General features: G+C 40.4%; 2 protein-coding genes across 5 annotated transcripts in view; both read left to right on the forward strand.

Moving 5' to 3' along the window:
- The first annotated feature begins 404 nt into the window (after positions 1-404).
- Positions 405-24184, forward strand: ccni (cyclin I). Of its 2 annotated transcripts, none has more exons than XM_026297177.2 (10): positions 405-641; positions 2698-2857; positions 9434-9568; positions 10620-10694; positions 10868-11008; positions 13429-13557; positions 15272-15373; positions 19680-19845; positions 22185-22417; positions 22513-24184. In XM_026297177.2, exons 2-10 carry the CDS (start codon positions 2744-2746, stop codon positions 22738-22740), a joined length of 1323 nt encoding a protein of 440 aa, XP_026152962.1. In that variant the 5' UTR covers positions 405-641; positions 2698-2743; the 3' UTR covers positions 22741-24184. The 2 variants fall into 2 exon arrangements, with proteins under 2 accessions (XP_026152962.1, XP_026152963.1); XM_026297178.1 differs by lacking the exon at positions 405-641 and adding an exon at positions 974-996.
- A 1271-nt stretch (positions 24185-25455) lies between these two features.
- Positions 25456-25680, forward strand: part of wdr7 (WD repeat domain 7) — a 128189-nt gene continuing 127964 nt past the window's right edge. For all 3 annotated transcript variants that reach the window (XM_026297077.1, XM_026297078.1, XM_033325469.1), the window contains exon 1: positions 25456-25618. The gene's annotated coding sequence lies outside the window, so the exon portion shown is untranslated. The remainder of the gene's footprint in view (positions 25619-25680) is intronic.

The following is a 25680-nucleotide window of genomic DNA, read 5'->3' on the forward strand; positions in this document are numbered from 1 at the left end:
GAAACTTCAACGGAATGCTCTCAATAGCCAATGAGAGCGAGCATCCCGGGAAACGTCACAAATCGGATGTCGTCACCTATAGGCCTCACAAACATGGTAGCCAATGCAAACGTGCCAAAAGGCGCATTGCATACATGCTTATTGAATTATGCCAACAACAGGATTGTCTTTTTAAGTATTGCGCATGACATAACGTTACTACAAAAGGGCCGACAATGAAAAGGTGTGCATAACCAAGTCACGTTTAATCTCGTTATTTTATGTTACCAAGTCAGAATATTGAGAAAGTATCTCGTTATTTTGACTTAGGGGGTTGTTTTATTTTTCATCCTAGTGGTGGAAACGGGCTTCCATAATAAAGGACCCTTGTTCCGTCCTGTCCTGCCTTTCGGTGGGCGGAGCCTGGTTCTTTCTCTCTTCCCCCCGTTCCCCTCCTCGGAAGTAGACGTCTGTCTATATTCCGTTCTTTTATTTTTATATATTTTTTTACAGTAACCCCCTTTCCCCACTACTTAGCACGATGCAAACCAAGATGGATGACTAAACCGAAGAACGGGTCCCCGATTCTACCCCTTCATTTATCCTTGAATTGAGTGGACCGGATGAAATCCAACTGTGGTTTTCTCCGCTTCGCAGGGGAGGTAAGCTAAGGCTTCGGGCTCCGTTTACTGACAGGGTTTGAGTCGGCCATTTAAACGATCTGCTGTGTCCTTAGGCCATTCGCGACCGTAAACACACCCCAGCCTTTATTAAGTGGCACCAACAGGGCGCACAGACCAACTACATATGTTAGAAACTAATATTTTTGCGACGTCACACAGCTAACGAGCGAGCTGTTTGCGACGCTGCTCTGTCAAATTAGCTCCTTTCCAGGGAATAGTCGTAGTCGAGGTAGTAGTGAAAGTAAACACTTGCTAATGCACCTACTTCGAAAGACTCGGTGGTTTCCAAAGAAAGTCGGAGGTCTGAAGCAGTTGCCGATTAAAAAATGTGCAAGTACGAATTATAAATCGATTTTATTAACTACATTAGCTAGAGTCGAAGCTATGTGCTAGATCTGTAAGCTAACGTTATTATGGAGACGTTATGCTGAATAATGTCACAGAAAGTCCAGAGGCTGTTTTAATAGCTTTCTTATTTAAATGGATAACATTACCACAGACTGGGGTGTACTCGATCCAGTTGTAACTATTAACTGTACGGACACAACCTGCATTGCCCTGAGTTAACAGACATGACCCTAAGCATTTCTCTGACAGCAACCTCAGGAGCTCAGGGTTCATTGAAATATCTATCTTTCTCTCTCTCTCTTGAAAATACATACATACAAGTGGATCTCAATAAATTAGAAGTTGATTTATTTCAGTAATTAAATTCAAAAAGTGAAACTCATATAGATTAATTACACACATACTGATATATTTAATGTGTTAATTTCGTTTAATTTTGATAATTTTTTTGTACAGCTAATGAAAACCCTAAATTCAGTATCTCAGGAAATTAGAATATTGTGAAAAAAATAAATATTGGACACTTATGGCGTCACAGTCTAAACATTCACAAGGTGTGAACTGGAGCTGCAGTCAGTGCTTCAAGAGCCACACAGCACAGACATAGGGAATCAGAGACAACGTCAGTGGCATCCTACCTGGGTTTAAGGACAAAAAGGACTGCACTGTTGCTCAGTGGTCCAAAGTCATTTGGAAATCAAGGTCCCAGAGTCTGGAGGAAGAGAAGAGGCTCAGAATCCAAGTTGCTTGAGGTCCACTATAAAGTGGGCCAGTTAGTAGTGGTTTGGGGAGCCATGTCATCTGCTGGTGTTGATCCACTGTGTTTTATAAGGTCCAAGGTCAAGCAGCCGGCTTATGCTTAAGGCCACTATCAGAACAATCTGGGCTTCCATAACATCTTAGCAGTGCCACAGGCTGATCACCTCCATGTCACACCATATTGCTGCAGTAATCCATGCAAAAGGAACCCCGATCAAAATGCTGTGCATGTTCATACTTTTCAGTAGTCCAACATTTGTGTTAAAAATCTTTTTTTTTAATTGATCTTAAGTAATATTCTAACTTTCTGAGATACTGAATTTTGGGTTTTCATTAGCTCTAAGTTATAATAATCAATATTAAAAGAATGAGTTTCACTTTTTGAATTGCATTACTGAAATAAATCAACTTTTTGATTTTATGTATATATGAGAGAGAGAAAGAAAGAAAGAAAGAGAAAGAGAAAGAGAGAGTGTGTCTGTGTTTGGTTAGTCCAAATTAAATATCTGACAAATAAAAGAATGTCTTCCAGTATGGCTGTGAAACAGTAATTGGTTGACATTATATATTAATACTAAAATAAACAATTTAGTTATACTACCCTGCATAATCACCAAATACACTCCAAAGATGTTAAAGGGATATTAGCCACAGTAAAGGCAAATCTAACAACTGACAAATTGATTTTAACACACTATATGTAATATAATTTATCTCACCCCTACTTTAAACATAAAAAAACATTGCAATAAGTGAAAATATTGAATGTATCTTTTGTCACAAAATATTTTGATGTTAAATGTGAACTATTGATACAAAACAAAATGATGTACATGGCATGTTTGACTGTTTCTCAAGCTTGTCTGTTCTTGACAGATTAAGTTCCCCGCATTGTGTGATGACCTGACAAGGCTGTGTCTCTGTGCAGGTAGCTATATCCAGTGGGGAGGTAGGCTCAACCAGGGGCGGAAAGGATGAAGTTCCCTGAACCCTGGGGACACCAGAGGCTGTCTTTTCTTTTGGAAAAGGCTGCCTCTAGGGAAGCCAGGATGTGGAAAGTCTATGTGCCAAAGAAGCCCTCCTCACAGGTGAGGGTTCACTACAGAGTGCCTCCAGTCTTAAGTAATAAATAGATTCACCGGCACATCTCGGTGTTGGCAAAACTATTGTCAGAGCTACAGTAAGAAACAGTGACTACCATAGATGCAGTTTTACTCAGGCAGTAGTCCTGTAAGTTTTGTTGAACAGACAAAATTGATACATTTTTTTGTTAATATATTCCAAAGAACACATTTTTTTTAAAGAAAGCATGTATGTGCTCACTGCTTAAAACATGCAGTTGAAACCTTACAACCTGAGGCTGAAGCACTACAAGACGCTGAGGTGCTTCAATTTAGGGAGAAACACAATTGCAAATTACAAACTGAAAGAATGAAAAATTGCCAGCTTAAGTGTTAAGGGGTTTACACACCAGAAGTGAATTTCCCTAGTGATTATTTCTTCTGTCAATAATACTTTTCAAACCAATAACTTAATAGACTATTTCATGTCAATGGAATTTCGCTGTGAAAAAGCGCCATTTGTTTATTTTCACCCCCAGGTTGATTTTATCAACTTTTCACTGGTGACAAAAACACATCTGACCAATCACAATGCAGCTTGTTGGAATGTCACTTAAAACTAGTCACACAGCATTTTGCATTTTGGTTGTAATTTCGCGCCCCTGGTAGTTTGCAGACAGTGACATGTGAAACCCTTTGCCAAATAGTCATCTAGCTATCTAACGGCATAACCTTACAACATTTTATATCTTTAATTTATTTTAAACTTCTCGGTATCCTTGACAACGCGTTACACCCCCCTTGCATGCGACACTGGCGTCCTGCCATGACTACATTTAGCATCAACTCTATTACTCCTGTTATGTAAGGAGCAGCATATATTATATAATAATATATAATGTCATGTTCAAACCATACATGTGCAACACCATACCAAGTGTAATATCCTATTAGGTGCAATAATAATGTACAACATGTTCTAGTTCTCTAACACCCTTTGTTCATTTGAATACATTTTACACACATTTTTCTGTATATAGAATATTTTATTTCATTTACTTTTATTTATTTCTCTATCTCATTTTATATTTGTATATATTCAATTTTATATATATATAAAACACACACACACATATATATATAATATATATATGTACACATATATAGATTGTGTAATTTAGATTTCATTTATTTAGTCTCTGGCAAAAGAATTAATAAAGGATTAAAAGGATTAATAAAGTTCTATCATATCTTATCATAAATAGTGTACAATAATAAGCAATGTAAAAACATATTATTACAGTTTATTACCATTGATCTGAAAAACATTACTGAATATGAACAGCACATTTCCTGTTGTTATCCTGCTAAAATAGAGATACTAGTTATTGGTATTATAGACTGCATGACGAGTGTGATTATAGAGTCTGACTGTTCTTGTGCATTGTATTGTGTGCATGCCATATTTGATTTTTTTTTTATGCTTTTATTTAGTAAAATCTGCACAAGGTCATCATCGATTGATGAGGAATCAATTTTTTGTAGCGCAACTTTTTAGAAGCTGTGGTAACTCATTTGCATCGCATTAGATGCTAACATCTGAGGTGTGTTTAATTCACCTTCAAATTTTTTGTTTTTTTGTGACGTTCATGTTGTTTGTGGTCATGTTAAGCACTGAGTGGAGTGGAGTGGAGTTTAAGTGTAAAGTCTTAATTTGTAGCCCGGGGCCGTGAGTGTCTGATGTGAAGTTAATGTCCTCAGCTGTTTCTGTGGATGTCCATGTACAGCCCATTGAACTGTAACCAGTTCAGTCTTCGAGCTATATCCTCATTGTGCCAAATTGGATTACAAAGAAGTGTTGAAAAGAGTCAAGCTAAAGATATTGAAATAGCAGAAGGTTTTAGCTAAAGTTAGAGTCCTGAAAGGGTTGGCAGCTGTTCGTTGCTTGGTTTAGGTGTAAGCTATAGATGCAGCTTAGCACTGTTGTCTCACAACAAGAAGGTTCCTAGTTTGAAACTCTGTAGGGGGCTTTCTGTGTGGAGTTTGCGTGTTCTCCCTGTGCTTGCATGGGTTTTCTCTACTCCAGTTTTCTTCCACAGTCCAAAAACTACATGTTTGGTGTCAGGTTGGTTGGTGATTCTCGATAGGATTAACGGATGGATGGATGGGTGTTGATTCAACAGTGCATCAGATCCACAGTAACTCACTGAACAAGTCTCCACTGATAGATATTTGGTTTCATCACATCTGTCACTAGACTTAGCTGGTCTCACCCAATTTACCCATCTAAAGACATTCTCACATGTCTGAAATGTTTTGTTTCATCACAACCTCGGCTGGTCTCATCTAGTTTACACATATTATGTCAGATACGTGTAAACGACTGTATTTATATTATTATTTCAAGGTGTCAGTTACTATAATTTTCTTTGCTGTTGTCTGTTTAACTTAGACTGATGCTTCCTATATCTCTGGTCTTTAGGCATTAATTATATACCTGTATTATAAAGGCCTTTACACATCAGAGGCGAATTTCCCGAGCAATTGCTGAATCTGATTCACAGTAATGGTTGTAATTTGTATTTCTGCAATGTAAATATCTAAAGTCACTTTTCCATCAATTGGTATTAGTACTGCCTACGGTGGTAGCCAAAAAATTGTCCTCCATATATTTCTCCTGCATACACTCCATCTGACCGAGGAGGACTCCACTGTTGAAAGCAAATCATAAAAGAATGAGACTGGAATTTGCCAAAATGCTTCTTGACGAGCTATGAAGCTTCTGTGAAAATGTCCTTTGGACCGATGAGACAAAACTGGAGCTTTTTGGCAAGTCACATCAGCTCTACGTTCACAGATGTCAAAATGAAGCATGTGAAACATGGAGGAGGCTCAGTTATGTTCTGGGGCTGCTTTGCTGCATGTGACACAGGGTGTCTTGAATCTATGCAGGGTACAATGTCATCTCAAGCCTATGAAGGCATTCTGGAGCAAAGTGTGCTGCCCAGTGTCAGAAAGCTTGGTCTTTGTCGCAGGTCATGGGTCCTCCAACAGGATATTGACCCAAAACACACAACTAAAACCACCCAAGAATGGCTAAGAACAAAACATTGGACTATTCTGAAGTGGCCTTCTATGAGCCCTGACAGCTGGAGCGGTTTGCTAATGAAGAATGGGCCAAAATACCTGTTGACAGGTGCAGAAGTCTCATTGAGTTACAGAAATCGCTTGATTACAGTGATTGCCTCAAAAGGTTGTGCAGCAAACAATTAAGTTTAAAGGGTCATTTTTATCCAGGCCAGTTTCATTAGTTTGTTTTGCTTCTGTTTACCCACAATTCAAAAGCAGTGTCTGATTTTCATTAGTTAATTTTTAGTTAATTTTTATTCATTATTACTTTTGTTAGTTTCAAATAATTTCAGTGACCATTGTGGGTTTTTCTTTCTTTAATTGAAGGGTGCCAACAATTTTATCCACGTGTGTAATTCCAAAACATTTGAAACATTAAAGACCAAATAATGATAATGATTAGGAACAATCACAACAGTATCTCTGGACTGGCAGACCGGGGTGGTGGTCCCTCTTTTCCAACCACGGGGGGATCACACTCCTCAGCCTTCCTGGGAAAGTCTATGCCAGGGTACTGGAGAGGACAATTCGGACAATAGCAGAACCTCAGATTCAGAAGGAACAATGCGGTTTTAGTCTTGGTCGTGGAACACTGGACCAGCTCTATACCCTCTCCAGGGTGCTTGAGGGTTCATGGGAGTTTGCCCAACCAGTCTACATGTGCTTTGTGGACTTGGAGAAGACATTCGACCGTGTCCCTTGTGGCATCCTGTGGGAAGTGCTCTGGAAGTATGGGGTCCGGGGCCCTTTGCTAAAGGCTGTCCGGTCTCTGTATGAACGGAGCAGGAGCCTGGTTTGCATTGCCAGTAGTAAGTCAGACATGGTCCCAGTGCATGTTGGACTCCAGCAGGGCTGCTCTTTGTCACTGGTTCTGTTCATTATTTTTATGGACAGAATTTCTAGGTGCAGCCAGGGGCCGGAGGGAGTCCAGTTCAGGAACCACAGGATTGCATCTCCGCTTTTTGCAGGTTGTTGTTGTCCTGCTGGCTTCATCCAGCTAGGACTTTCAGCATGGGCTGGGGCTGCTTGCAGATGAGTGTGAAGTAGCTGGGATGAGAATCAGCACGTCCAAGTCAGAGGCCATGGTTCTCAACTGGAAAAAAGTAGCTTGCACTCTCCGGGTCGGAGGAGAGATCCTGCCTCAGGTGGAGGGATTTAAGTATCTTGGGATCTTGTTCATGAGTGAGGGAAAAATGGCAGCAACAATGCGGTCGATGTACCGATTTGTTGTCGTAGAGAAGAAGCTGAGTTGAAAGGCGAAGCTCTCAATTTACCAGTCAGTCTACGTTCCTACCCTCACCTATAGTCATGAGCTCTGTGTCATGACTGAAAGGATAAGATCTTGGATACAAGCGGTCGAAATTAATTTACTCTGCAGGGTGAAAATTATTCCATAGATTAGGTGCCACATCAGCAAAATCCCTATAAGCCCGTTTCTTATATCTAATCCTAGGAATTCCTATTGTCGGCTGACTAGCTGACCTTAGAATTCTGTCCAATCAGTGGACTTGTAAAATGTTAGGTACATAGGAGCCAAACCATTAAGTGCTTTAAGAATGAAAAGTAATGTTTTAAATTGATTTTAGCTTAAACTGGGAGCCAATTTAGAGAAGTAAGGACAGGAGTAATGTTTATATTTGGGGTGTGCCTGTTAAAACGCAGGCTCTGGAATTTTGGACCAACTGAAAACGATGAAGAGAACAGTTGCTGATACCCACATATAATGTACTGCAGTAGTCCAAACGAGAACTAATAAAAGGATAGAAATATGGTTTATAATAGCCATTTTTTCATATCTCAAATACAACTGACCAAATTTACATTGGATTGTTGTCCTTCAAAAAGGAGATATATCTGTACATTATCTGCACAGAAATGAGTAGACGGGTTACAATTCCTTATAACTGACACCAGAGGCCCATGCATGTAGTGCTGCACTCACCCTAATGACAAAACAGTATCATTCGTAGAATGTCAAAAGAATTTAACTTTCTTTTGTGGGATACTTAAGCTGCAAAAGTTTGTCATTATAATGCAGGGGCCTGTTAAATGATGATGGTGGTAACATTATTTCCTCACTTGAGTACTCTAAAATTCCTGACATCTGTGTTTACTATCTGGACTGTCAGACCTCATATGCAGGCTAGTTAATTGTAGAGACAACTGCACCATCCACAAGAACATTGTTTGACTCAGCTGGAGAACTGTTGTTCGGCAGTGGAAGTAATGCTTGGAGGAGTTTTTGAAATTGAATGACACACCCCTTGTAGAGGAGTCATCCTTGCCCATCTGTCTAGATAAAGGCACTGAGGAATTCATAAAGCAATACAGGGACATCAGGGAAGGATCAGATGCTTTGACAGATTATTTTTTCATCTGGTGGTGGAAACAGACTGGAACCATGCAAGTAGTTTTCAGTTTTGATGACTGAGAGCTAAGAGGCTCACCAGTGTCAAGTTGCAGCTTCGTTGGATAACAGGGTCTATGTCACACTGACCTTTGGCCTCTGGTGCTAGTTCAGTGTTGCACTGTGAACTCACTGAACCAGTGATTTCAAAGACAAAGCAGGAATAAAAAATTAAGAATTGGTTTGTTGAATTCTGAATTTTAGGCATTGGTATTAGGAAATATCAAATCGTATACTGTTCCTGTGACAGCACATATCAAACTCTTGAATTAAAATGCTGAATTGTGTAATTATATAAGTACTATATGTTTATGAACAATAAATATATGAAGTTTGTGTATATTCAATGGGTGGAGACCTGTGAAAAGGAATTAACTCAGCTGTGAGATCAACAATGGAATTCCTGAAATGTTTTTGGATAGATGTAGTGGCAGGCTCTGTCTAGTGGGCTTAAGATCTTGTTTGTCCCTTCACTAAAAGTACTGTCAGTCAAACGCCTCAGTTAGAATCTTACTAAATATCCAAACATATGTGATTCAGTTGAGCAAGTCCATCCATCCATCCATCCATTATTTATACTCGCTTATTCCGATTTATGGTCACAGGGATCAGCTGGAGCCTATCCCAGCTCTCTCTGGGTGAAAGGCAGGGGTACACCCTGGACAGGTCACCAGTCCATCACAGGGCCACATAGAGACAAACAACCTCACACACTCACACTCATTCCTATGGGCAATTTGGAGTCACCATTCAACCTGGTGATTCAGTTGGATAAGTCCACTCTAATATTTATTTTCAGTACTTATTTTCATTAGTACTCTTCAAAATCTCAAATGGGTTACAAAAAACAAGGGAAGTAAGCATTTAGAGAAAAATCTGCTCCAGTGTAGTGATGGTGATGTGCAACAAAAATCAAACTCTGACAAAGCTTCACCATCATAGGTTTCTGCCTCAGTTTATTCTACAGAAGAAGGATAAGTAAGTATGATGACTTATTTTATATGTGGAAAGGGAAAATATGGGAAGGAACAGGTTGAAACATGCTGTTGTTCACCTGTTTGTTGTAGGATACAGACATCTCCCCGGCTCAGCGAGACGAGGCTGTGCGCTGGTTGACGGAGCTCCATGGAAGACTGCAGCTCTACCCAGAGTCCCTCGTGTTAGCTGTTAGCATCCTGGACCGCTTCCTTGCTCCCATCAAGGTAAAGAAGTACTGCCAGTATTGCAGTACCACAGCTATACTAGTGAGCATGAACAGAGACTGGCAAATTGCCAAGTGAAGCTGTTTTTACTAACTGTTACTGAAAAAGTATATATTACCTCTACCTTTATTTTTAAAACCTCCTTAAAATAGGTTAGTGTTTACAGGAAGCATCAGTTTTAGATGTTCCCTCCTGTCAGGACAGCATCCTGCATAGCGCAGGCAGGAAGTGTTTAGCTGATGAATGAAATGCACCAGTACTATGGGACTATCAGATGCTAGATGCATTCCTGATCAGAAACGTTGCGTGTGCAGGTCTGTAGTTGTAGGCATTGGTAATAACCAGTTCTGCTGAAATGGATATTGATTGGAGCAGCAACGCAAATTCAAATGGGCCACAATTATAATAATAATCAAACACAAAAGATTAGCTTCATATAAGGAAAAACATAATAAAATTCCTAAAATTGACTGATGTTGACCATCAGATGACCATCAGAGTCATTATTCTAAACCTTTCTGAAGCCAAGGAGAGCTGGACTTCAACTGTAACTGTTCGGGAACCACCTGAACTTCAACTGTAACTGTGGACTCCTTTGACTAACTCAGTGATACAGTTATAAAGGAAATAGATATATGTGACACTGGATTAAGTGCTTTCTTGCCCAAAAAAAATGAAATTTTAGCTCCATTTTAGCAACATCTGGATGCACAGACAAACAAAAATGAGCTCAAGTACTGCTAGAGGATAAAAGCTCCTCAGAAACCTTTAAATGTACATTCATTTGAGTTGAATTCAGTTAGTTCATGAAGAGATCTTTAGTCATGACGCCTGATGAAGGATTGAGGCTTTCTTTATGTGTGACAGTGACATCTGGTGGCATGACAACCTTTAGCACCCATTGAGGACAGGGATTGAAGCATTACAATGCCTCACTGGTTTTAATAGGTTTGCAGACCATTAACAAACTGGTCTGAGTTTTTAGCTGCCATCCACAGTGGAACATGATGTAAACATTGTATAGATTACTGATTGAACCATTTGTCATCAGGCCCGTCCAAAGTACCTGCGCTGCATCACCATTGCCTGCTTCTTCCTGGCAGCCAAGACATGTGAGGAGGATGAGGTGAAGATAAACAACACAGTACACATGGTTATAAACACACTCAGATTACAGACACAAACGAGTATGGAAAAATGAATAGATCCTTTCATGAAGGTGGAGCTCACGGCATTGGAACAGTTTAGCTAACTCTGTGTCTGTGTCTTTCTGTTCGTCCATCTGTCTCTTTCTGTTAGTGTGTGCCCTCTCTGAAGGAGCTGGCTGCCTCCAGTGGCTGTGGCTGTTCTCCATCAGAGATCCTGAGAATGGAGAGGATTATCCTGGACAAACTGAACTGGGATCTACACACTGCCACAGCACTGGAGTTCCTGCACATTGTATATCAGTAACACACACACCACCACTATGTCTTACATGTTCTGGGCTACAGGTATAGGCTTACAGTGTGAGATCATAGTCATTAAAGAAAATATGCTATGATTATATCACTTTGCAGCCTAGTGGCCTTTTTCTGTTGTACATTTCTCATCAGAGAGAGAGAGAGAGAAGGAGATTCTCAATAGTGGCATATACATGGTTCAGGGTTACCTGAACCAGCCCTACCTATACGCTTTTTCAAAGAGGTTTTTAAGTCTAGCCTTAAAAGTACAGAGAGTGTCTGCCTCCTGAACCCAGACTAGGAGCTGGTTCCACTGGAGAGGAACTTGATAGCTAAAGGCTCTGCCTCAATTTCTAATTTTGGAAACTCTGGGAACCACAAGTAGACCTGCACTCTGAGAGCGAAGTGGTCTATTGGGATAATATGGTACTATGAGGTCTTTAAGGTATGAAGGAGCTTGATTATGAAGGGATTTGTATGTGAGGAGAAGGATTTTAAATTCTGTTCTGTATTTTACAGGGAGCCAATGAAGAGAAGCTAATATAGGAGATGATTTCTTTTACTAGCTGTCAGAACTCTGGCTGAACCATTCTGGATTAACTGGAGGCTGTTTATGGAGATACTGGGACATCCGGATAGTAATGAGTTACAGTAATCTAGCCTTGAAGTTGGAACGGGTGGAGGAAGGTGTCAGGTGTGATGTGTGACAAAAGAGTGTCAGTAAGAATGAAAGGAAAGGTGGACAAGACAGTGGTGAGACCAGCAATGTTGTCTGGTTTAGAGACAGTGGCACTGAGAAAAAGACAGGAGGTAGAGCTTGAGGTAGCAGAGCTGAAGATGTTGAGGTTCTCTCTGGGAGTGACCAGGATGGATAGGATCAGGAAAGGCCAGGGAAGCCAGATTGAGATGGTTTGGGCATGTTCAGAGGAGGGACAGTGAATACATTGGTAAAAGGATGCTGAGGTTAGAGCTGCCAGGAAGGAGGCCTAGAGGAAGACCAAAGAGGAGGTTCTTGGATGTAGTGAAGGAGGACATAAGGATAATTGGTGTGGGTGAGGAGGATACAGAGGATAGGGTTAAATGGAGGCAGATGATTCACTGTGGCGACCCCTGAAGGGAGCAGCCAAAAGGAAAAGAAGAAGTCGTTGAGCCTTGAAGTAACGAATGCATTTACTAGATTTTAGACAGGATGTTCCTAATTTTGGCAATGTTGCACAAGTGAAAGAAGGCAGTTCTAGAGATTTGTTTCATGTGTGAATTAAAGGACATATCTTGGTCCTAACTCCAAGTAGCTATATTGTTAGAAAAGCTATTTCTGAGGTTATGAGACCCAAATACTATAATTTCTGCTTTCTCTGAATTTTAGAAGTAGAAAGTTACTAGTCATCCACTCCTTTATGTCCTTTAAACATGCTTGAAGTTTGCGTTATCAGGTTTCATAGATGGATACATTAGGGTACATTAGCCATCTGCATAACGGTGGTAGTTAATAGTGCGCTTCCTAATGACTTTGCCTAAGGGATGCACATTTGGTGTGGAGGAGTGGTCTTAATTTTTATTTGGTTTTTAGGGAATAACTCCTTTTGTGTTAACTTCTGATTTATATGATTTAGATGTTCCAGGAGCAGATACAGGCTCTATGGGGTTTGTGGGGACGTGACATCTAAGGAAAACTGCAGAGTCTCTGCGTCCCAGTCCCCACTCTAGATTGTCAAACTTTAGGTTGGCTAATAAACTCGGCCAAATATCTAAAGATGAGAGCCACACCATCCAAAGTGGGATGGATGTCATCCATCGCTATCAGACCAGGTTTTCCCCAGAGTGGGGAGCCTGCCAAAGTGTCCCAATTTTCTATGAAGCCCACATAATTTGCTGGACACCACCTAGACAGCCAGTGACAACATGCAGCTAAACATGTCATCGCTGGTCAGATTGGGTAGCAGTCCAGAGAAAATTGGAGTCTGGTCAAGTGTGCTTGGTGTGCCGTGGGTTTTCTCTCAGCATGCCAATTGTGGCACACATGCCTTAGGTTGCCGAACCCTGTTGTAAGTTATAATAATCAAAATGAAAAGAAAGGAGCACTTGAAATATATCAGTCTGTGTAATGAATTTGGTTCACTTTTTGAACTTATTAATGGACTTTTTAATTATATTCTAATTTATTAAGATGCACCTGTGTGCATGGATTTTCGAGAGAGAGAGAAGGATAGATTGATATTTTACTTCTAATATACTACAGCCTAGGAAATTAATCACTATCACTATGAATCATTAGGCCTTTAACAAAGTATAAAGAAATAATGTAATCTTGTGTTGGGATTTTCTTTGCTGCTTCCGTGGCCTGCAAAGCTCCTGAGGTTGCTGTCAGAGAAATGCTTAGCGCCATGTCTAATTTGTCTTCTCCTTCCTCTCCCATAGTTCCATGTGATGGTGTTGTCATGTCGTTCTGGGTTTTTGGACTCCATTCTGGGACTGAACCGCTCACAGCACCTTGCCCTGCTCACAAGGCGACTCTACCACTGTCTGGCCGACCACACGCTCATACAGGTACAAGGGTACACACACTATTGTACACACATTGTACATACAGACAATGCATACATACACACTACGTACATACATTCTAGAATGGTGCCTGTTAGGTGGCAGCCAGTTACAGCAGTTCTTCTGTTTTTTGTTTTTGTTTTGATGATTTTTTTTACTGAGTTATCATCTGTTAATCCAAGTCAAGTCAAGATCTATGCTTTCTCTCTGATATGAATTGGGAACTTCTAATTCCTGTGGAGAGACATATGGAAACTGCATCAGAAAATATACACACACCATCCCTCCTCCCCTGCCCTCACCATCTGACTCCTCATCAACACAATACACAGGCCCAGCCTTTGCCACAGAACAGGTGAGGAAGGAACTAGCTAAACTAAAGACCAACAAAGCAAAAGGACCAGATGAGATCAGTCCCACAGTACTAAAGGTGTGTGCTGGACAGCTTGCAGAGGTTTTTCAGAAATTCTTCAACCTCTCTCTGAGGCTCAAAAAGGTGCCTAAGTTATGGAAAACCTCCTGTATTGTCCCATTACCAAAAAGAAGCCATCCCAGTACCCTTAGTGACTCCAGACCAGTAGCGCTAATATCACGTCATGAAAGTGTTTGAGAGACTGGTCCTGCAACACCTGAGGTCTCAAGTGTCTGAATTTCTGGACTCCTTGCAGTTTGCATATCAGGAACACATCAGAGTGGAAGATGCCATCATCTTCTTAATGCACAGAGCATACTCCCATCTGGAGAGGCAGGGCAACACTGTGAGTCATGTTCTTTGACTTTTCAAGTGCTTTCAACACTATTCAGCCCCACCTGCTCAGTGCAAAGATGCAGGATATGGAAGTTCCTGCAGACATGGTGGAGTGGATCACAGACTACCTCACTGGGCGGCCACAGTTTGTTCGCTTAGATGGCTGCATATCTGATGTGGTGATGAGCAGCACCAATGCGCACCCCAAGGAACTGTACTGGCACTATTCCTGTTTACACTCTACACCTCAGACTTCCGCTACAACTCAGGAACCTGTCTGGAAACTCTGTTCCTTTGGCGTGTGCAACAAGCTACTGAAGATGTTCTATCAGTCTGTAGTAGTGAGTGCATTGTTCTTTGCAGTTGTGTGGTGGGGAGGTGGCATCAAGGCTGGTGAGACCAACAGACTAAACAAGTTGATCATGAAGGCAAAATCTGTTTTTGGACTGGAACTGGATAGTGTAGAGGCTGTGGCAGAGAGGAGAATGGTGGACAAAATCAACTCCATACTGGACAATCTTGCCCACCCACTTCATGTGGAATTGTGGCGAATGGGAAGTTCATTCAGCTACAGACTAATTCCTCCTAAAGCCAAGACTGAGAGATTCAGGAAGTCTTTTGTGTCCACAGCCATAAGAATCTGTAATTCCACCATATAAACAATAACGCACACACACACACCCCAAAAAATGTGCTATAACTATTGAATTTCCCCTTGCGGATTAAAAAAGTTCTCCTTCTTCTTCTTCTTCTTCTTCTTCTTCTTCTAACTTGACCTTGCACTGTAGAAACCTTTATCTCTGTATTTGTAAAACTGTGGTAAATTACAGGTAAAACCGTTTTTTAACCAGAACATAGACCTAAATTAACCTAAGGTTCATGACTACATCCATTTGCATTTTAAGCTTTATTTTACATTTACCACCTCCCTGGACCTTGAACAGGTTTGTCCCTCATTTCTTGCTATAGCTCAGAGGATCCATGCTGGCCTTGGCCCTCATCACCCTGGAACTGGAGGCCTGCTGTCCTGACTGGCTGGCTCTCACCATTGACCTGCTGAGGAAGGCACAGGTAGCAGACTGGCTCTCTTTCTTCATTGGGTACAATCTGTGGCCAAACAGAAGCTCTAAATCCTTAGTGCAGATCATGTTTACATTGAGCTTCTGCGGGTAAAAAACGATTGACCAATTTAATTATGACTTGAATATCAGGAATTAGGTTGCTGTCAGCAGGATGACTTAAAAATAAGGTGTCCCACTGGAAAAAGTAAGAATTGTTAGATAACAGTTTGACCACCCTCTTGTCCACCTTCAGTCCTTGTCCACCTTCAGATAGATTTAGCCTGTGTGTTTAGTGTGTGTTTAGCAGAGGAGAGTGAAGTAGGAGGAAGACTGAACAGAAGAAGTAATTTCACAGTTTTTCTAGCATAATGTATAGAAACACACAAAGAACAAGGAAACCTCATGAGTTCGTCTTTTAATGACTCTTGAAAGCAGCCTATCTGATTCTCTCGACAGCTCTAGGTTCCTGGTTTAAATCTAGCCTCTATTTGACGTCACAGCCATTTAATATGAAACTAAAAGGTCAATACTTTGTTGCTGACACATCTGTCCTCCAGCACACTGTCTCTAAGTGAAAGGCTGTGAAAGCATTGAGCCTTCATGTGGGTCTTGTATTTTAATCTGCTGTGTAGACACATGTAAACCACTTTGTCTGACACACCAGACCTGACTGTGCACATTAATCAGAGAATTCTGAAATTTAATCCAATAGAGGAGTATAGAGCAGGGCTAGAGTTTTTTTTTTTTAAACCAATCTCCTTTTGTTTACTTTATCCTGTTATATTTTACTTTTTCTGTAGAGAGCGTAGTGAGCAGTTCTTTCAAATAAAAGGGTTATTGGTTATTTCAATTTGCATAGCATCAGTCTCTCAATAGCAACATAGAACTACTACAAAATCTGCTGATCACATTCGTATTCCTCTGAAGTGAGTATAAAATACATTAGGAAATATTAAGCAAAATACAGGTAGGTAATGGTGACGCTGTTCTGTGAAGAAGGCGACTCCTGACATGGCTTTTTATTGTGTTTTTGTGCATCTTTGTTATTTGCGTGATGTGGATGGCCACAGTGCTTCACCTGGCCTTCATCTGGCTCATAATCATGGGTCTGTGGCCCGTAAATGGACCTTATTTGCGACCTGTGCAGCCATTTACTGCCACTACAGGTAGGCTCACCTACTCCCAGAACCTTTTGCTGGAGCTGAGTAGCCTCCCGTTGGAGCCAGTGGAGGTATTCCTTTGTGCTAACAACATACCTCCAGAGTTACATAGAGGACAAAGGTGAACAAGGAATACGAAAGAAAAGAGGTACCAGAGGAGGGATACGCAACAGGCCGAGAAGGAGAGGTAGCCAGCTACGGCTACACACCACCACCCTGTCAAATTTCCATTCGCTATGGAAGAAGACGGAGGGACTCTGCACTGACTCCGATCCGAATTATCAACAGAGCAGTCTCTTGTTTAATGAAGACGTGGCTCTCTTGAGTTGTGGACTTTCAGCTAGATGGATTTAACATCATTCGATATGACAGAGATGCGGTCCAAACATGGAAGACCATTCAGGATGGGGTCTGCATGGCTGTAAACAGAAGGTTGGCAACAAAATACACGTAAACACTATGAGCTGATGACTGTATCTTTTAGACCAGATTATTTACCCAGAGAATTAACACAAATCACTTTAATCTTAGTGTATGTCTCAGGTCCTAATTTTAATCTATCTAGCTGCCGAGTGCATAGCAGAAAACTACAACAGAGCTGTCACTCAAACCGGAGAGCAGCCAGTGTTTCTGCTGGGTGACTTTAACAGGTGTGATTGCCACACATCTTCCCAGTGTGGAACAATATGTCACAACTCCAACAAGAAGACAGAACATATTGGACTGGTGTTTTGGAAACATCCCTGGTGCATACATTTCAAAACCATGCTCACCTCTGTCTCTCTCAGACCATAATATCATCCTGCTGCTGCCGAAATACAGGTCACGATTGAAGACGGAAATATCACAATAACCATCAGAACCTGAATGAGGATGCATGTGAGACATTAAATTAACAGTTAACATTTTTAATGACTGTAGGATGATCTTAACATGCGTTCTGATGTCCTCATCTCACACATGTTCTGTGAAGAAAATGTCACTCCTGCTAAACATGTTATCATTTACTCAAATAATAAAAAGTCAGTCACAAAGGACATGAAAGACTGTCTAGTCTAGAAGAAAAAGGCCTTTCTATGAGGTGACAAAGCCAGGGTGATGGAGCTGCAGAAAGAATTCATGAGGAAGACTAGGCTGGCTAGGTGGAGAAGAAATTTAACACCAGAAAATGCAAGAGAGGCATGGCAGGGCTTAAATATCACAGCACAGAGTAAACTGCTGCCGCTGAAGTCAATCCATCAGGGTTACATGCAAGAAAAGGCGAGGCTCATGCTAGAGCTGAGGAAATCATCTGATACAAATGTGAATAATGCCAAGGCCCCTATCCAAACAGATCGCAATTGGAAGGTGGAGCAGGAAGTTGATCAGGCCATCAGTAGGCTGAAACATGAGATTGTCAGCTGGACACAGTCAGGAAGATCTGGCCTGGGATGGGGGACTGTTCCAAAGATGTGGTTGGAGGCCAAAAAGAAGGAGAAAAGGGAGCTGGTGATTTTAGAGGTTGTCAGAGTTGAAGAGGAACACTAAAATCAGTGCCCTCAGCCACCTGCAACAAGGAGGCTGGGCGACCTGGAAGGGGGTGGTCAACGGGGTAGTGAGTTGGGCTGATATGTGGAAGATGCCTCAAGCTAGGTTAAGCTTCCTATTAAGGTCCACCTACGACCTCCTGTGAAGTCCCAGCAACCTGTGCCTATGGTACAGTTCAAAGGAGAGCCGCCACCTCTGCAATGCCCCTAACCCAAACCTGCAGCACTTCCTGTGCAGCTGCAAAACAGCACTGAAGCAGGGGAGGTATAGATTGGAGAAAACTTCAGTCCAATGCTGTGAGTGAATAAATAGCAAGATGCTTAGCAGGGTCATTTTAGTTGAAGGCAGTTCTGGCAGGTTTGTCAACTCAAGAGCAAGTTCCCTGCCACTGATGTCAGCATCATTTGTTGTTGATAGAGCTTAACTAAGTGTCTCACACGGTGCTCCCAATTCACAGTGTCAAACTCTGAAAATTGAGAAGCACACTGAACTTGGCTCTCACATCACTGAGACTTACAAATCTTTCGTCAGTGGATGAAAAATGTGCTCTTCATCCCACATGAAAAATAACATGGAGTATAAATTGGAGTATACTACAGGATATTAATATAGAATAAGTACTATAAGGTACTATAGTATTCTGTATTAATATAATGTAATAAAGTATTTTTTCATGTGGGTTAAATTATAACGCAGTTGCGTTAACATTATGCAGATTAGCCCACTCTGGCAGACTCAATTTGACAGCTGAATGTATTGAAGAAGGGTGGTCAGCTTTCAGCTAGCCTGTTGAAGCTAACTGCAGAGGAATGTGGGAACATCTACCCAGTGTTTCCAAAAGAGCATGGGAGGGACTGGACCCAAGCTGAAGAAGGCCCTTAAAAACCTGGCAGAGGAGACTGAGCAGAGGAGCTTCTGGCTCTGGCTAGGACTGAAGGACAAGAGGTCAGGAAAAGAGGGGTACTAGGGGTAGCTGCAGGGCACAGTAGGGAGACGCCTCTGCTGCTGCGCCACCACTGAGATGTTCCCAGATTAATGGAGCGAAACATAATGAAGGGTGAATTCCAGCTGATAACCCTGCAACTACCCCAATGGCACAGTTGGAGGTGCGACAAGCAGCAATGTTTAGTGGGTATCCCTATTACCTGTTTCTATTTGTTTTTTATTTGTCTTTTATCTGTTGTAGCGTGTTTCTGAATGCGTTTTAAGAGTGTTTTTAATGCACTGGGTGTTTGTGTGTGCCTTATGAAGCCGTTTTAAAAGACAAAATTCAGTTTTTACCTGGAACAGACAAAGTTCTTTTTGAGGTATGAGCTAATAATGAAGTCAGTTTGCAGCATCTTTATATACTTCATTTGACAAATTATTATTTTTTTTTTTTGTTTGTTTTTTTCATACATCATATTAGTAATATTTAACATTTGAAGATGGATGCCCTGGTGAGGCTTTAAGAAAATCAGTATGGTTTGATATTCTAACACTTTTATAATGTGGCTGGAATGAACACTGCAGTCACAAGGAGGTGGTAGCAGGACTGTAGAGTCAAAAACATTAATAGCATCTTGTTTGAGATTTCTCTGCTTCTCTCTTTTATTCAGTTTCCTTTATCTTTCTTTCTTCCTCTCTAAGATCGACAGCTCCGAGCTGATTAGGAGTCGAGAGCTCGTTGCTCGTAGTCTGTTCACACTGAGAGCTTCCCTGCCTCCAAACACTGTCTACATCTACCAACCACTGCAGAGCGAAACCACACTGCAGCGTCCAGCTCAGGACCCCACACTCACCTGCTGCACATTGGGTATGTTTAAAAGGAAGCTTCAGTTTTTACACATTTACAGTCTGTTTCCATGTTTTGGGAAGGCCTGCTGCATTTTTTAAAAGTTTGTGTAAAGCTTTTTATGTCACAGAAGGAGCTGTGTGTGGTCTGACAAATGTCGTAGTCATTTCACTAGAGCTAGTGTTGGTCGGAGCTGAAGACAAAAGTTTGAATAAGAAAAAAAATCAGCGGGTGGATTAAGAAAGTGGTGTGCTTATTTAGACCTCTGTAGCCCACATTGTTGCTTGTGACTCCAACATATAGTGGTGTGGTTTTTGAATTTTTTTGGATCTCGGCATGATGTCTAGCTTTTGAGGATCTTTTGGTCTACTTCACTTTGTCAGGCAGGTCCTATTTAAGTGATTTCTTGATTGTGAACAGGTGTGGCAGTAATCAGGCCTGGGTGTGGCTAGAGGAATTGAACTCAGGCGTGATAAACCACAGTTAAGTTATGTTTTAACAGGGAGGGAAACACTTTTTCACACAGGGCCATGTAGTTTTGGATTTTGTTTTCCCTTAACAATAAAAACCTTTATTTGAAAACTGCATGTGTTTACTTGTGTTATCTTTGACCAATATTTAAATTTGTTTGATGGTCTGAAACATTAAAGTGTAACATGCAAAAAAATAAGAAATCAAGAAGGGGGCCAACATTTTTTTTCACACCACTGTACATAAGCCATTACTGCCATACCAGTCAGATTCATGAACTGAAGGAGATTTGACTTGAAGTGTGGTAGACATAGCCACCTGGCTGTAATGGGTGGAGCGAAAAAAAATATCTACATGTATTGAACATGAATGCGTTTATGTCTGGTTTATGAGTTATGAATATCATAAATTGTGGGGCACCAGATCCTTTGATGGCAGATCAACCAGTCAGTTATGGGCAATGCAGGATATCAGTCTACAGTCTGTGCGAGAGTTCCCTGATTCAGAATTTACTGTGGGAAATATCATGATGCCAGTCACAGATGCCTTTTAAAGATTTATTCAACTATTTACACAGTTGATACATGCTATTTACATATGGGGAAGCAGTGGGAGAACTGATCAGAGAAACTAGATGAATTATAATTATATATAACGGTATAAAAGTAGGTGGTTTGCAGTGGTGGGAAAAGAAATCTTGAAATCAATTTATGTTCTGGGTTTAAGTCTGTGAAATCTAAATAGTAGTTTAGGAAGAGGCTCTAAGTAAGTATGGAGACCAGCTGAGATCAGTGTAAGACAACAAGCACAGCCATGGGTTGCTGGTTGCTTGCTTTACCTTGGGTTTAATGGTCCGACTGCAGTCTGCAGGCGGGTTTCCATGAGGGATGTAGGCGTTCCCCGAAGTCTGTTCGTCGCCTTTTGTCATTGTCTGTCTGGCCGCTACAGGGCTGTTCTCTGTATTTTCGTTGATGTGAGATGGTCAGCTGGAGGTGAGCTGTTTGATACAGGACAGCCACATGCGGGTAGGATGTCTTTGGGTCTCTCCTCTATGAAAGCAATGAAAGCAGTCTCTACCTCATTATTCTTCTGTCGGTGCTCTCTTTCTGAAGGTCTTTTTCCTCAGAGCGAGAGTCTCCTGAGAGTCTCTGAGTCTCCTGAGAATCTTGAGGATTCTGCAGGGATGTTGAGGAATCAGAAAATCTGGGTGCGTCTGTCTGTATACTGTCTTTTTGTGTGTTGCTGCTCTGGGCAGGGAATCCACCTGGTTAGTTCTTCATCATGGTTGATTCAATGTGGTTGGTCCAGGACATGCTCCATCCTCACTGGTGATTGGTTCACAGTCCCTTGACTGTGATGGTGTAGTCTCACTGGTCTGTGTGAATCGAGAGACTAATCTTTCTTCTAAGTGTTGTAGGTTTTTAAGAATGTTTTCTAAAATGGGAACAATACTACATATTTAGCAATCAAAGAAATATAACAAAAACCATTATGTCATTGTATAGGTTTCAGGTCCTGTCTGGAAGGGAGTAGTTTTAAGGTAGCAGGGAAGTCTATTTGTTAAAAGAGGGTTCTCTAAGTTAGAGCCGGTGTTCTGCTCTTTGTCAAATGGAGTCCTGACAGTGCATTATTTGGTAGAGAGTGCTGTGCCACTTCCAGTTGTTTACCTTAGTAGGTAACTAAAGGTTTTAGAGCAATAAATTCCTTAAGGGTAAATCTTCAGTCTTGGAATGTAAACATATTTCTGCCTTGGGAAGAAGGAAAAAAAATCTGTTGCATTTATTTATTTGGTTATATTGGCTGTTATTCCAGTACTCTTATTTAGAAATTATCAGTTGTCCATACCAATAGTTATTAAAGTATTTATTTATTTATTTATTTATCTCCAGGGACCATCACTTCCACCACTGAGTCTTCCAGGGACCACACCGTTGTTATTGCCTCCCCTGTCAAGCTACAGACACCTGCAAGAGAGGAGGAGGAGAGTCAGCAGCCTTGGATCTCTGTTTCCAACTCTACTGACAGCAAAATCCCAGCTCTGCTCTCCCCAACCAAACACCCCCACCACTTTAACCACCTGCAGAAGGTCACAATGCGTTGCAAGGCCTCTGCCAAGCGCAAGGTAATGCTGATTAATCCTGAATGTAATTGGGAACATAATTGACAATAATTGGTAGTTGCTGTTGTAGACGTGAGTAACAATATCTATGTGTTCAGGTGGAGGCGATGGAAGTGGACGACTTTTACGATGGTATCAAACGTCTTTACAATGAAGACGTCACTACCACAATCATCGTCCAGGAGGGGGCAACACCTGTGATGGGGGCGATGACAGCAGCAGCAGGAGGAGGAGGTGGAGGTGTGGGCGTCTGCAGTGTCCTGATTTCACAAGAGGAAGGCAGCTCCTCCCCCTGCCCACCTCTGCAGCCAGTGACTGCCCTCTAGAGACCAAACACGAAGCTGTTTACTAAAACTATCTTAAGCCTGACATCGTCTTCCTGTTACTGTTTCAGATTAAACCCCTCCAATAAATATAATCAAGCAAACTTCAGTTTTGGAATCAAAGCGTGACATTCAGGCAGTTCTTGGTTCAACATTGATGGGTAACTCCCTCAGCAATAGGCAGTGAAGTCCAGAGAAAGAAGATATTCTGTTGCCATTTGCATTAAAAAGCAATATAGAGGCATCTCCTTGAGAAATGTTGCCCATCAGTTGGCAGAAAAGTGTTCTGCATGCCACTGCTTTAGATGAAACATAAATTAGAGAGGACAACATTGATATTATACTACAATAAAACAGTGGTGATGTCAGTCGTTAAGATGGTTTTGGTTTTGGTTTCGGTGCAAACCACTCCAGCATGTCCCCAAGCTGTTTAACTGTCCTGGGGTCAGTTCCCATCATCCCCTGCAGCTTGAAAAACAGAGCCCAAAAAAATGTAAACATTAATAAAAGAAAAATCTGCTGCTGCTATCTTATCAAGGATATTTGTTGAACACAAATACAACAATACTAAAGATTTAAAAAAAAATTATAAATACAAAAACTTACCTTAAAAAAAATGTAATTCACCTCGCTACCCCATTGTCTCTGTCTGTCCTGTTGTCAAAGATTTTTGGAAACGTTTGTCAACTTTTATTTGTTGTTCACGTTTAAAACTCTTTCACATTTGTTTTTATTCTGTCTTTTTCCTGTTCCGTCTTAACTATGCATGTGTTCCTTTCTATTTTTAACTTATTCTTAGTCTAAATCTTATGTATGAAAGAGACTGTACAATTATTATTTGTAGTTCTCAGCCAGAGACAATTTTCTTTTTTCTTTCTTTTTTTTTTGTGAGGTGCAATTTGTCAATAACATGCTAAAAAAGGAATCCTTTCTATGAATTCATTTGTTTTGTTTTCTTGTTTTCCTTCCCTTCCTCCCAAGCTTGATTGAAAAAAAGACATTTCTCAGGTTGTTTTATCTGTCTGAGCTAATATAGACAAAATGATCCTGTGAATTCAAATCAAATTAGTTTCTATTTGGACTTATGACAACAGCTCTGGAAAACACTTTAAATTTAACCTAATATCATTGTCCTCAAAAGAAGAACAGGGTCCTGGTAAAAATCTGACTTAAAGTTCTGAATTATACAGCCATACAGAGTAAAACAACCTTTAGATGTTAAAAGCATTTAAATATTAAGAGAAATATATGTGGTTGTGGCCTGGGCTTCAGACAAAGGAGACAATCTTAATTTGGATTAAAAAAAGGTAAAAGAACATGCTCTGTTTTATATCATGATGTTCTGTTTAATATATTTTTATTCATGCACAAAGCTCTGTTTTTCCTGCTGGTGGTGGCCCAGGGTCCCTAAATGCACTGGAGCCCCAATAAATAGTATGAAAACCGACTGAACTTTGTCTTCATTTTTAACATTCATGCTTTACATGTAAGTTCTATACCTGAGTTTTATATACACATAGCTTATGAGGGATACAGTTGATAAAACCCAGTCATAAATTTCAACTTTTAAAGGGACGTATATTTTTCAGAATAGTCGTAACACAAGAAGAAACTTTTGTTGTAAAACAAACTGAACATTAGAAGAATTCAAACTTAATTTCAGCTTTTTTTTTTGTTTATTAATGGTAACAGATTGAAGATCAATTATCATCACAAGCATTTTAAAAAATATCTTCCAAATGGCTCAAAGCAGCACTAACAGATAAACTGTTCCTTTTTATTTTATCTGCTAAAGTAAGCAGGGCTTTGCAAGCTCATTCCAGTCTGCCAAGTTGTAGCTGTAAGTCAATACAGGAGCCATGAGCAGCAACCCAGGAAAACTAAGTTGACCTCACTGGCCCCACCCTATTTGCTCGATTGACAGTATTAATATAATTCTGCTGAAAAGTGGCATTATGTCCATATTTCAAAAATTACATTTTGAATATGTCTGGAATTAAATAGTATGTATTATTTGTTAATGTTATTGTGAGAATAAGCAAGATGAAACAATATTTTAGAATAATTATGCAGATTTCAAAATCTGATTAAAAATATTTCATAATGAACTAAGTTTTAAAAATGGTTTTGATTATTTTACAGTTTCAAGGTGATATTGTCTCTATTGAAATAACTACGTATTTCCATCCATCCATCCATCCATTATTTGTACCCGCTTATTCCTAATTAGGGTCACAGGGATCTGCTGGAGCCTATCCCAGCTCTCTGGGTGAAAGGCAGGAACTACGTATTTCATAGTGGCCTATTTCTGTTATTTAAGTTATGTTCATTTAAGGAAAAATTAAGAAATTTCTTAATAATGAGCAAAATTTGAAAAATGTGTTTGATTATTTTACAATGTTATTGTCATGTTATTATTATTTTGTATGCATTCAGTCGTATAATTATTTCTTTTATTTAGTGGCTTATTTATTTTATTTTGAACACTTCTGGGCTCGATAAGAATAAGCTCTCGCGTTTAAACGTTAAGCAGATATACAGAAATAAACAACTAGATATAGAAATAAAGAATCCTCCGTGTTTCCATATTATTACTTGCTGTAATACTTGTTGATTCTTTTATCCGTTAATAGAGAAAAATTTCATCTTCGTACAACTACTGAAACAATCGGAGAACAACTTTATTTTGAAAACATAATACCGGATGCGGGTCTTCGTTGTCGCGTGATTAGGTGGCCGAGTAGGTTGATTTTGTCGGTGGAAAACAGATAAAAATAAGACGAAAAACGGGGGAGTTTGTATTTCTATTTGTCACGCGGGGAGCGTTTGCCTATAAACCTTTCGTTAGAAGGAAATGTTTAACTAGAGCGTTTTTTTTCTGGTACGTATCTACAATTTTCAATATTGTATTTTGATTCTATTAGCTATGTTGCTAACTCCGGA

This window comes from Mastacembelus armatus, chromosome 12 (genome assembly GCF_900324485.2).
Source record: "Mastacembelus armatus chromosome 12, fMasArm1.2, whole genome shotgun sequence".
In the NCBI taxonomy this organism is placed as follows: domain Eukaryota; kingdom Metazoa; phylum Chordata; class Actinopteri; order Synbranchiformes; family Mastacembelidae; genus Mastacembelus; species Mastacembelus armatus.

Bases quoted from the DNA above. Each gene is read 5' to 3' on its own strand.
- ccni (XM_026297177.2), top strand. From the start codon at position 2,744: ATGAAGTTCCCTGAACCCTGGGGACACCAGAGGCTGTCTTTTCTTTTG. The intron at 2,858-9,433 runs GTGAGGGTTCAC...TGTTTGTTGTAG, and splicing joins CAAAGAAGCCCTCCTCACAG to GATACAGACATCTCCCCGGC. The intron at 13,558-15,271 runs GTACAAGGGTAC...TTCTTGCTATAG, and splicing joins CCGACCACACGCTCATACAG to CTCAGAGGATCCATGCTGGC.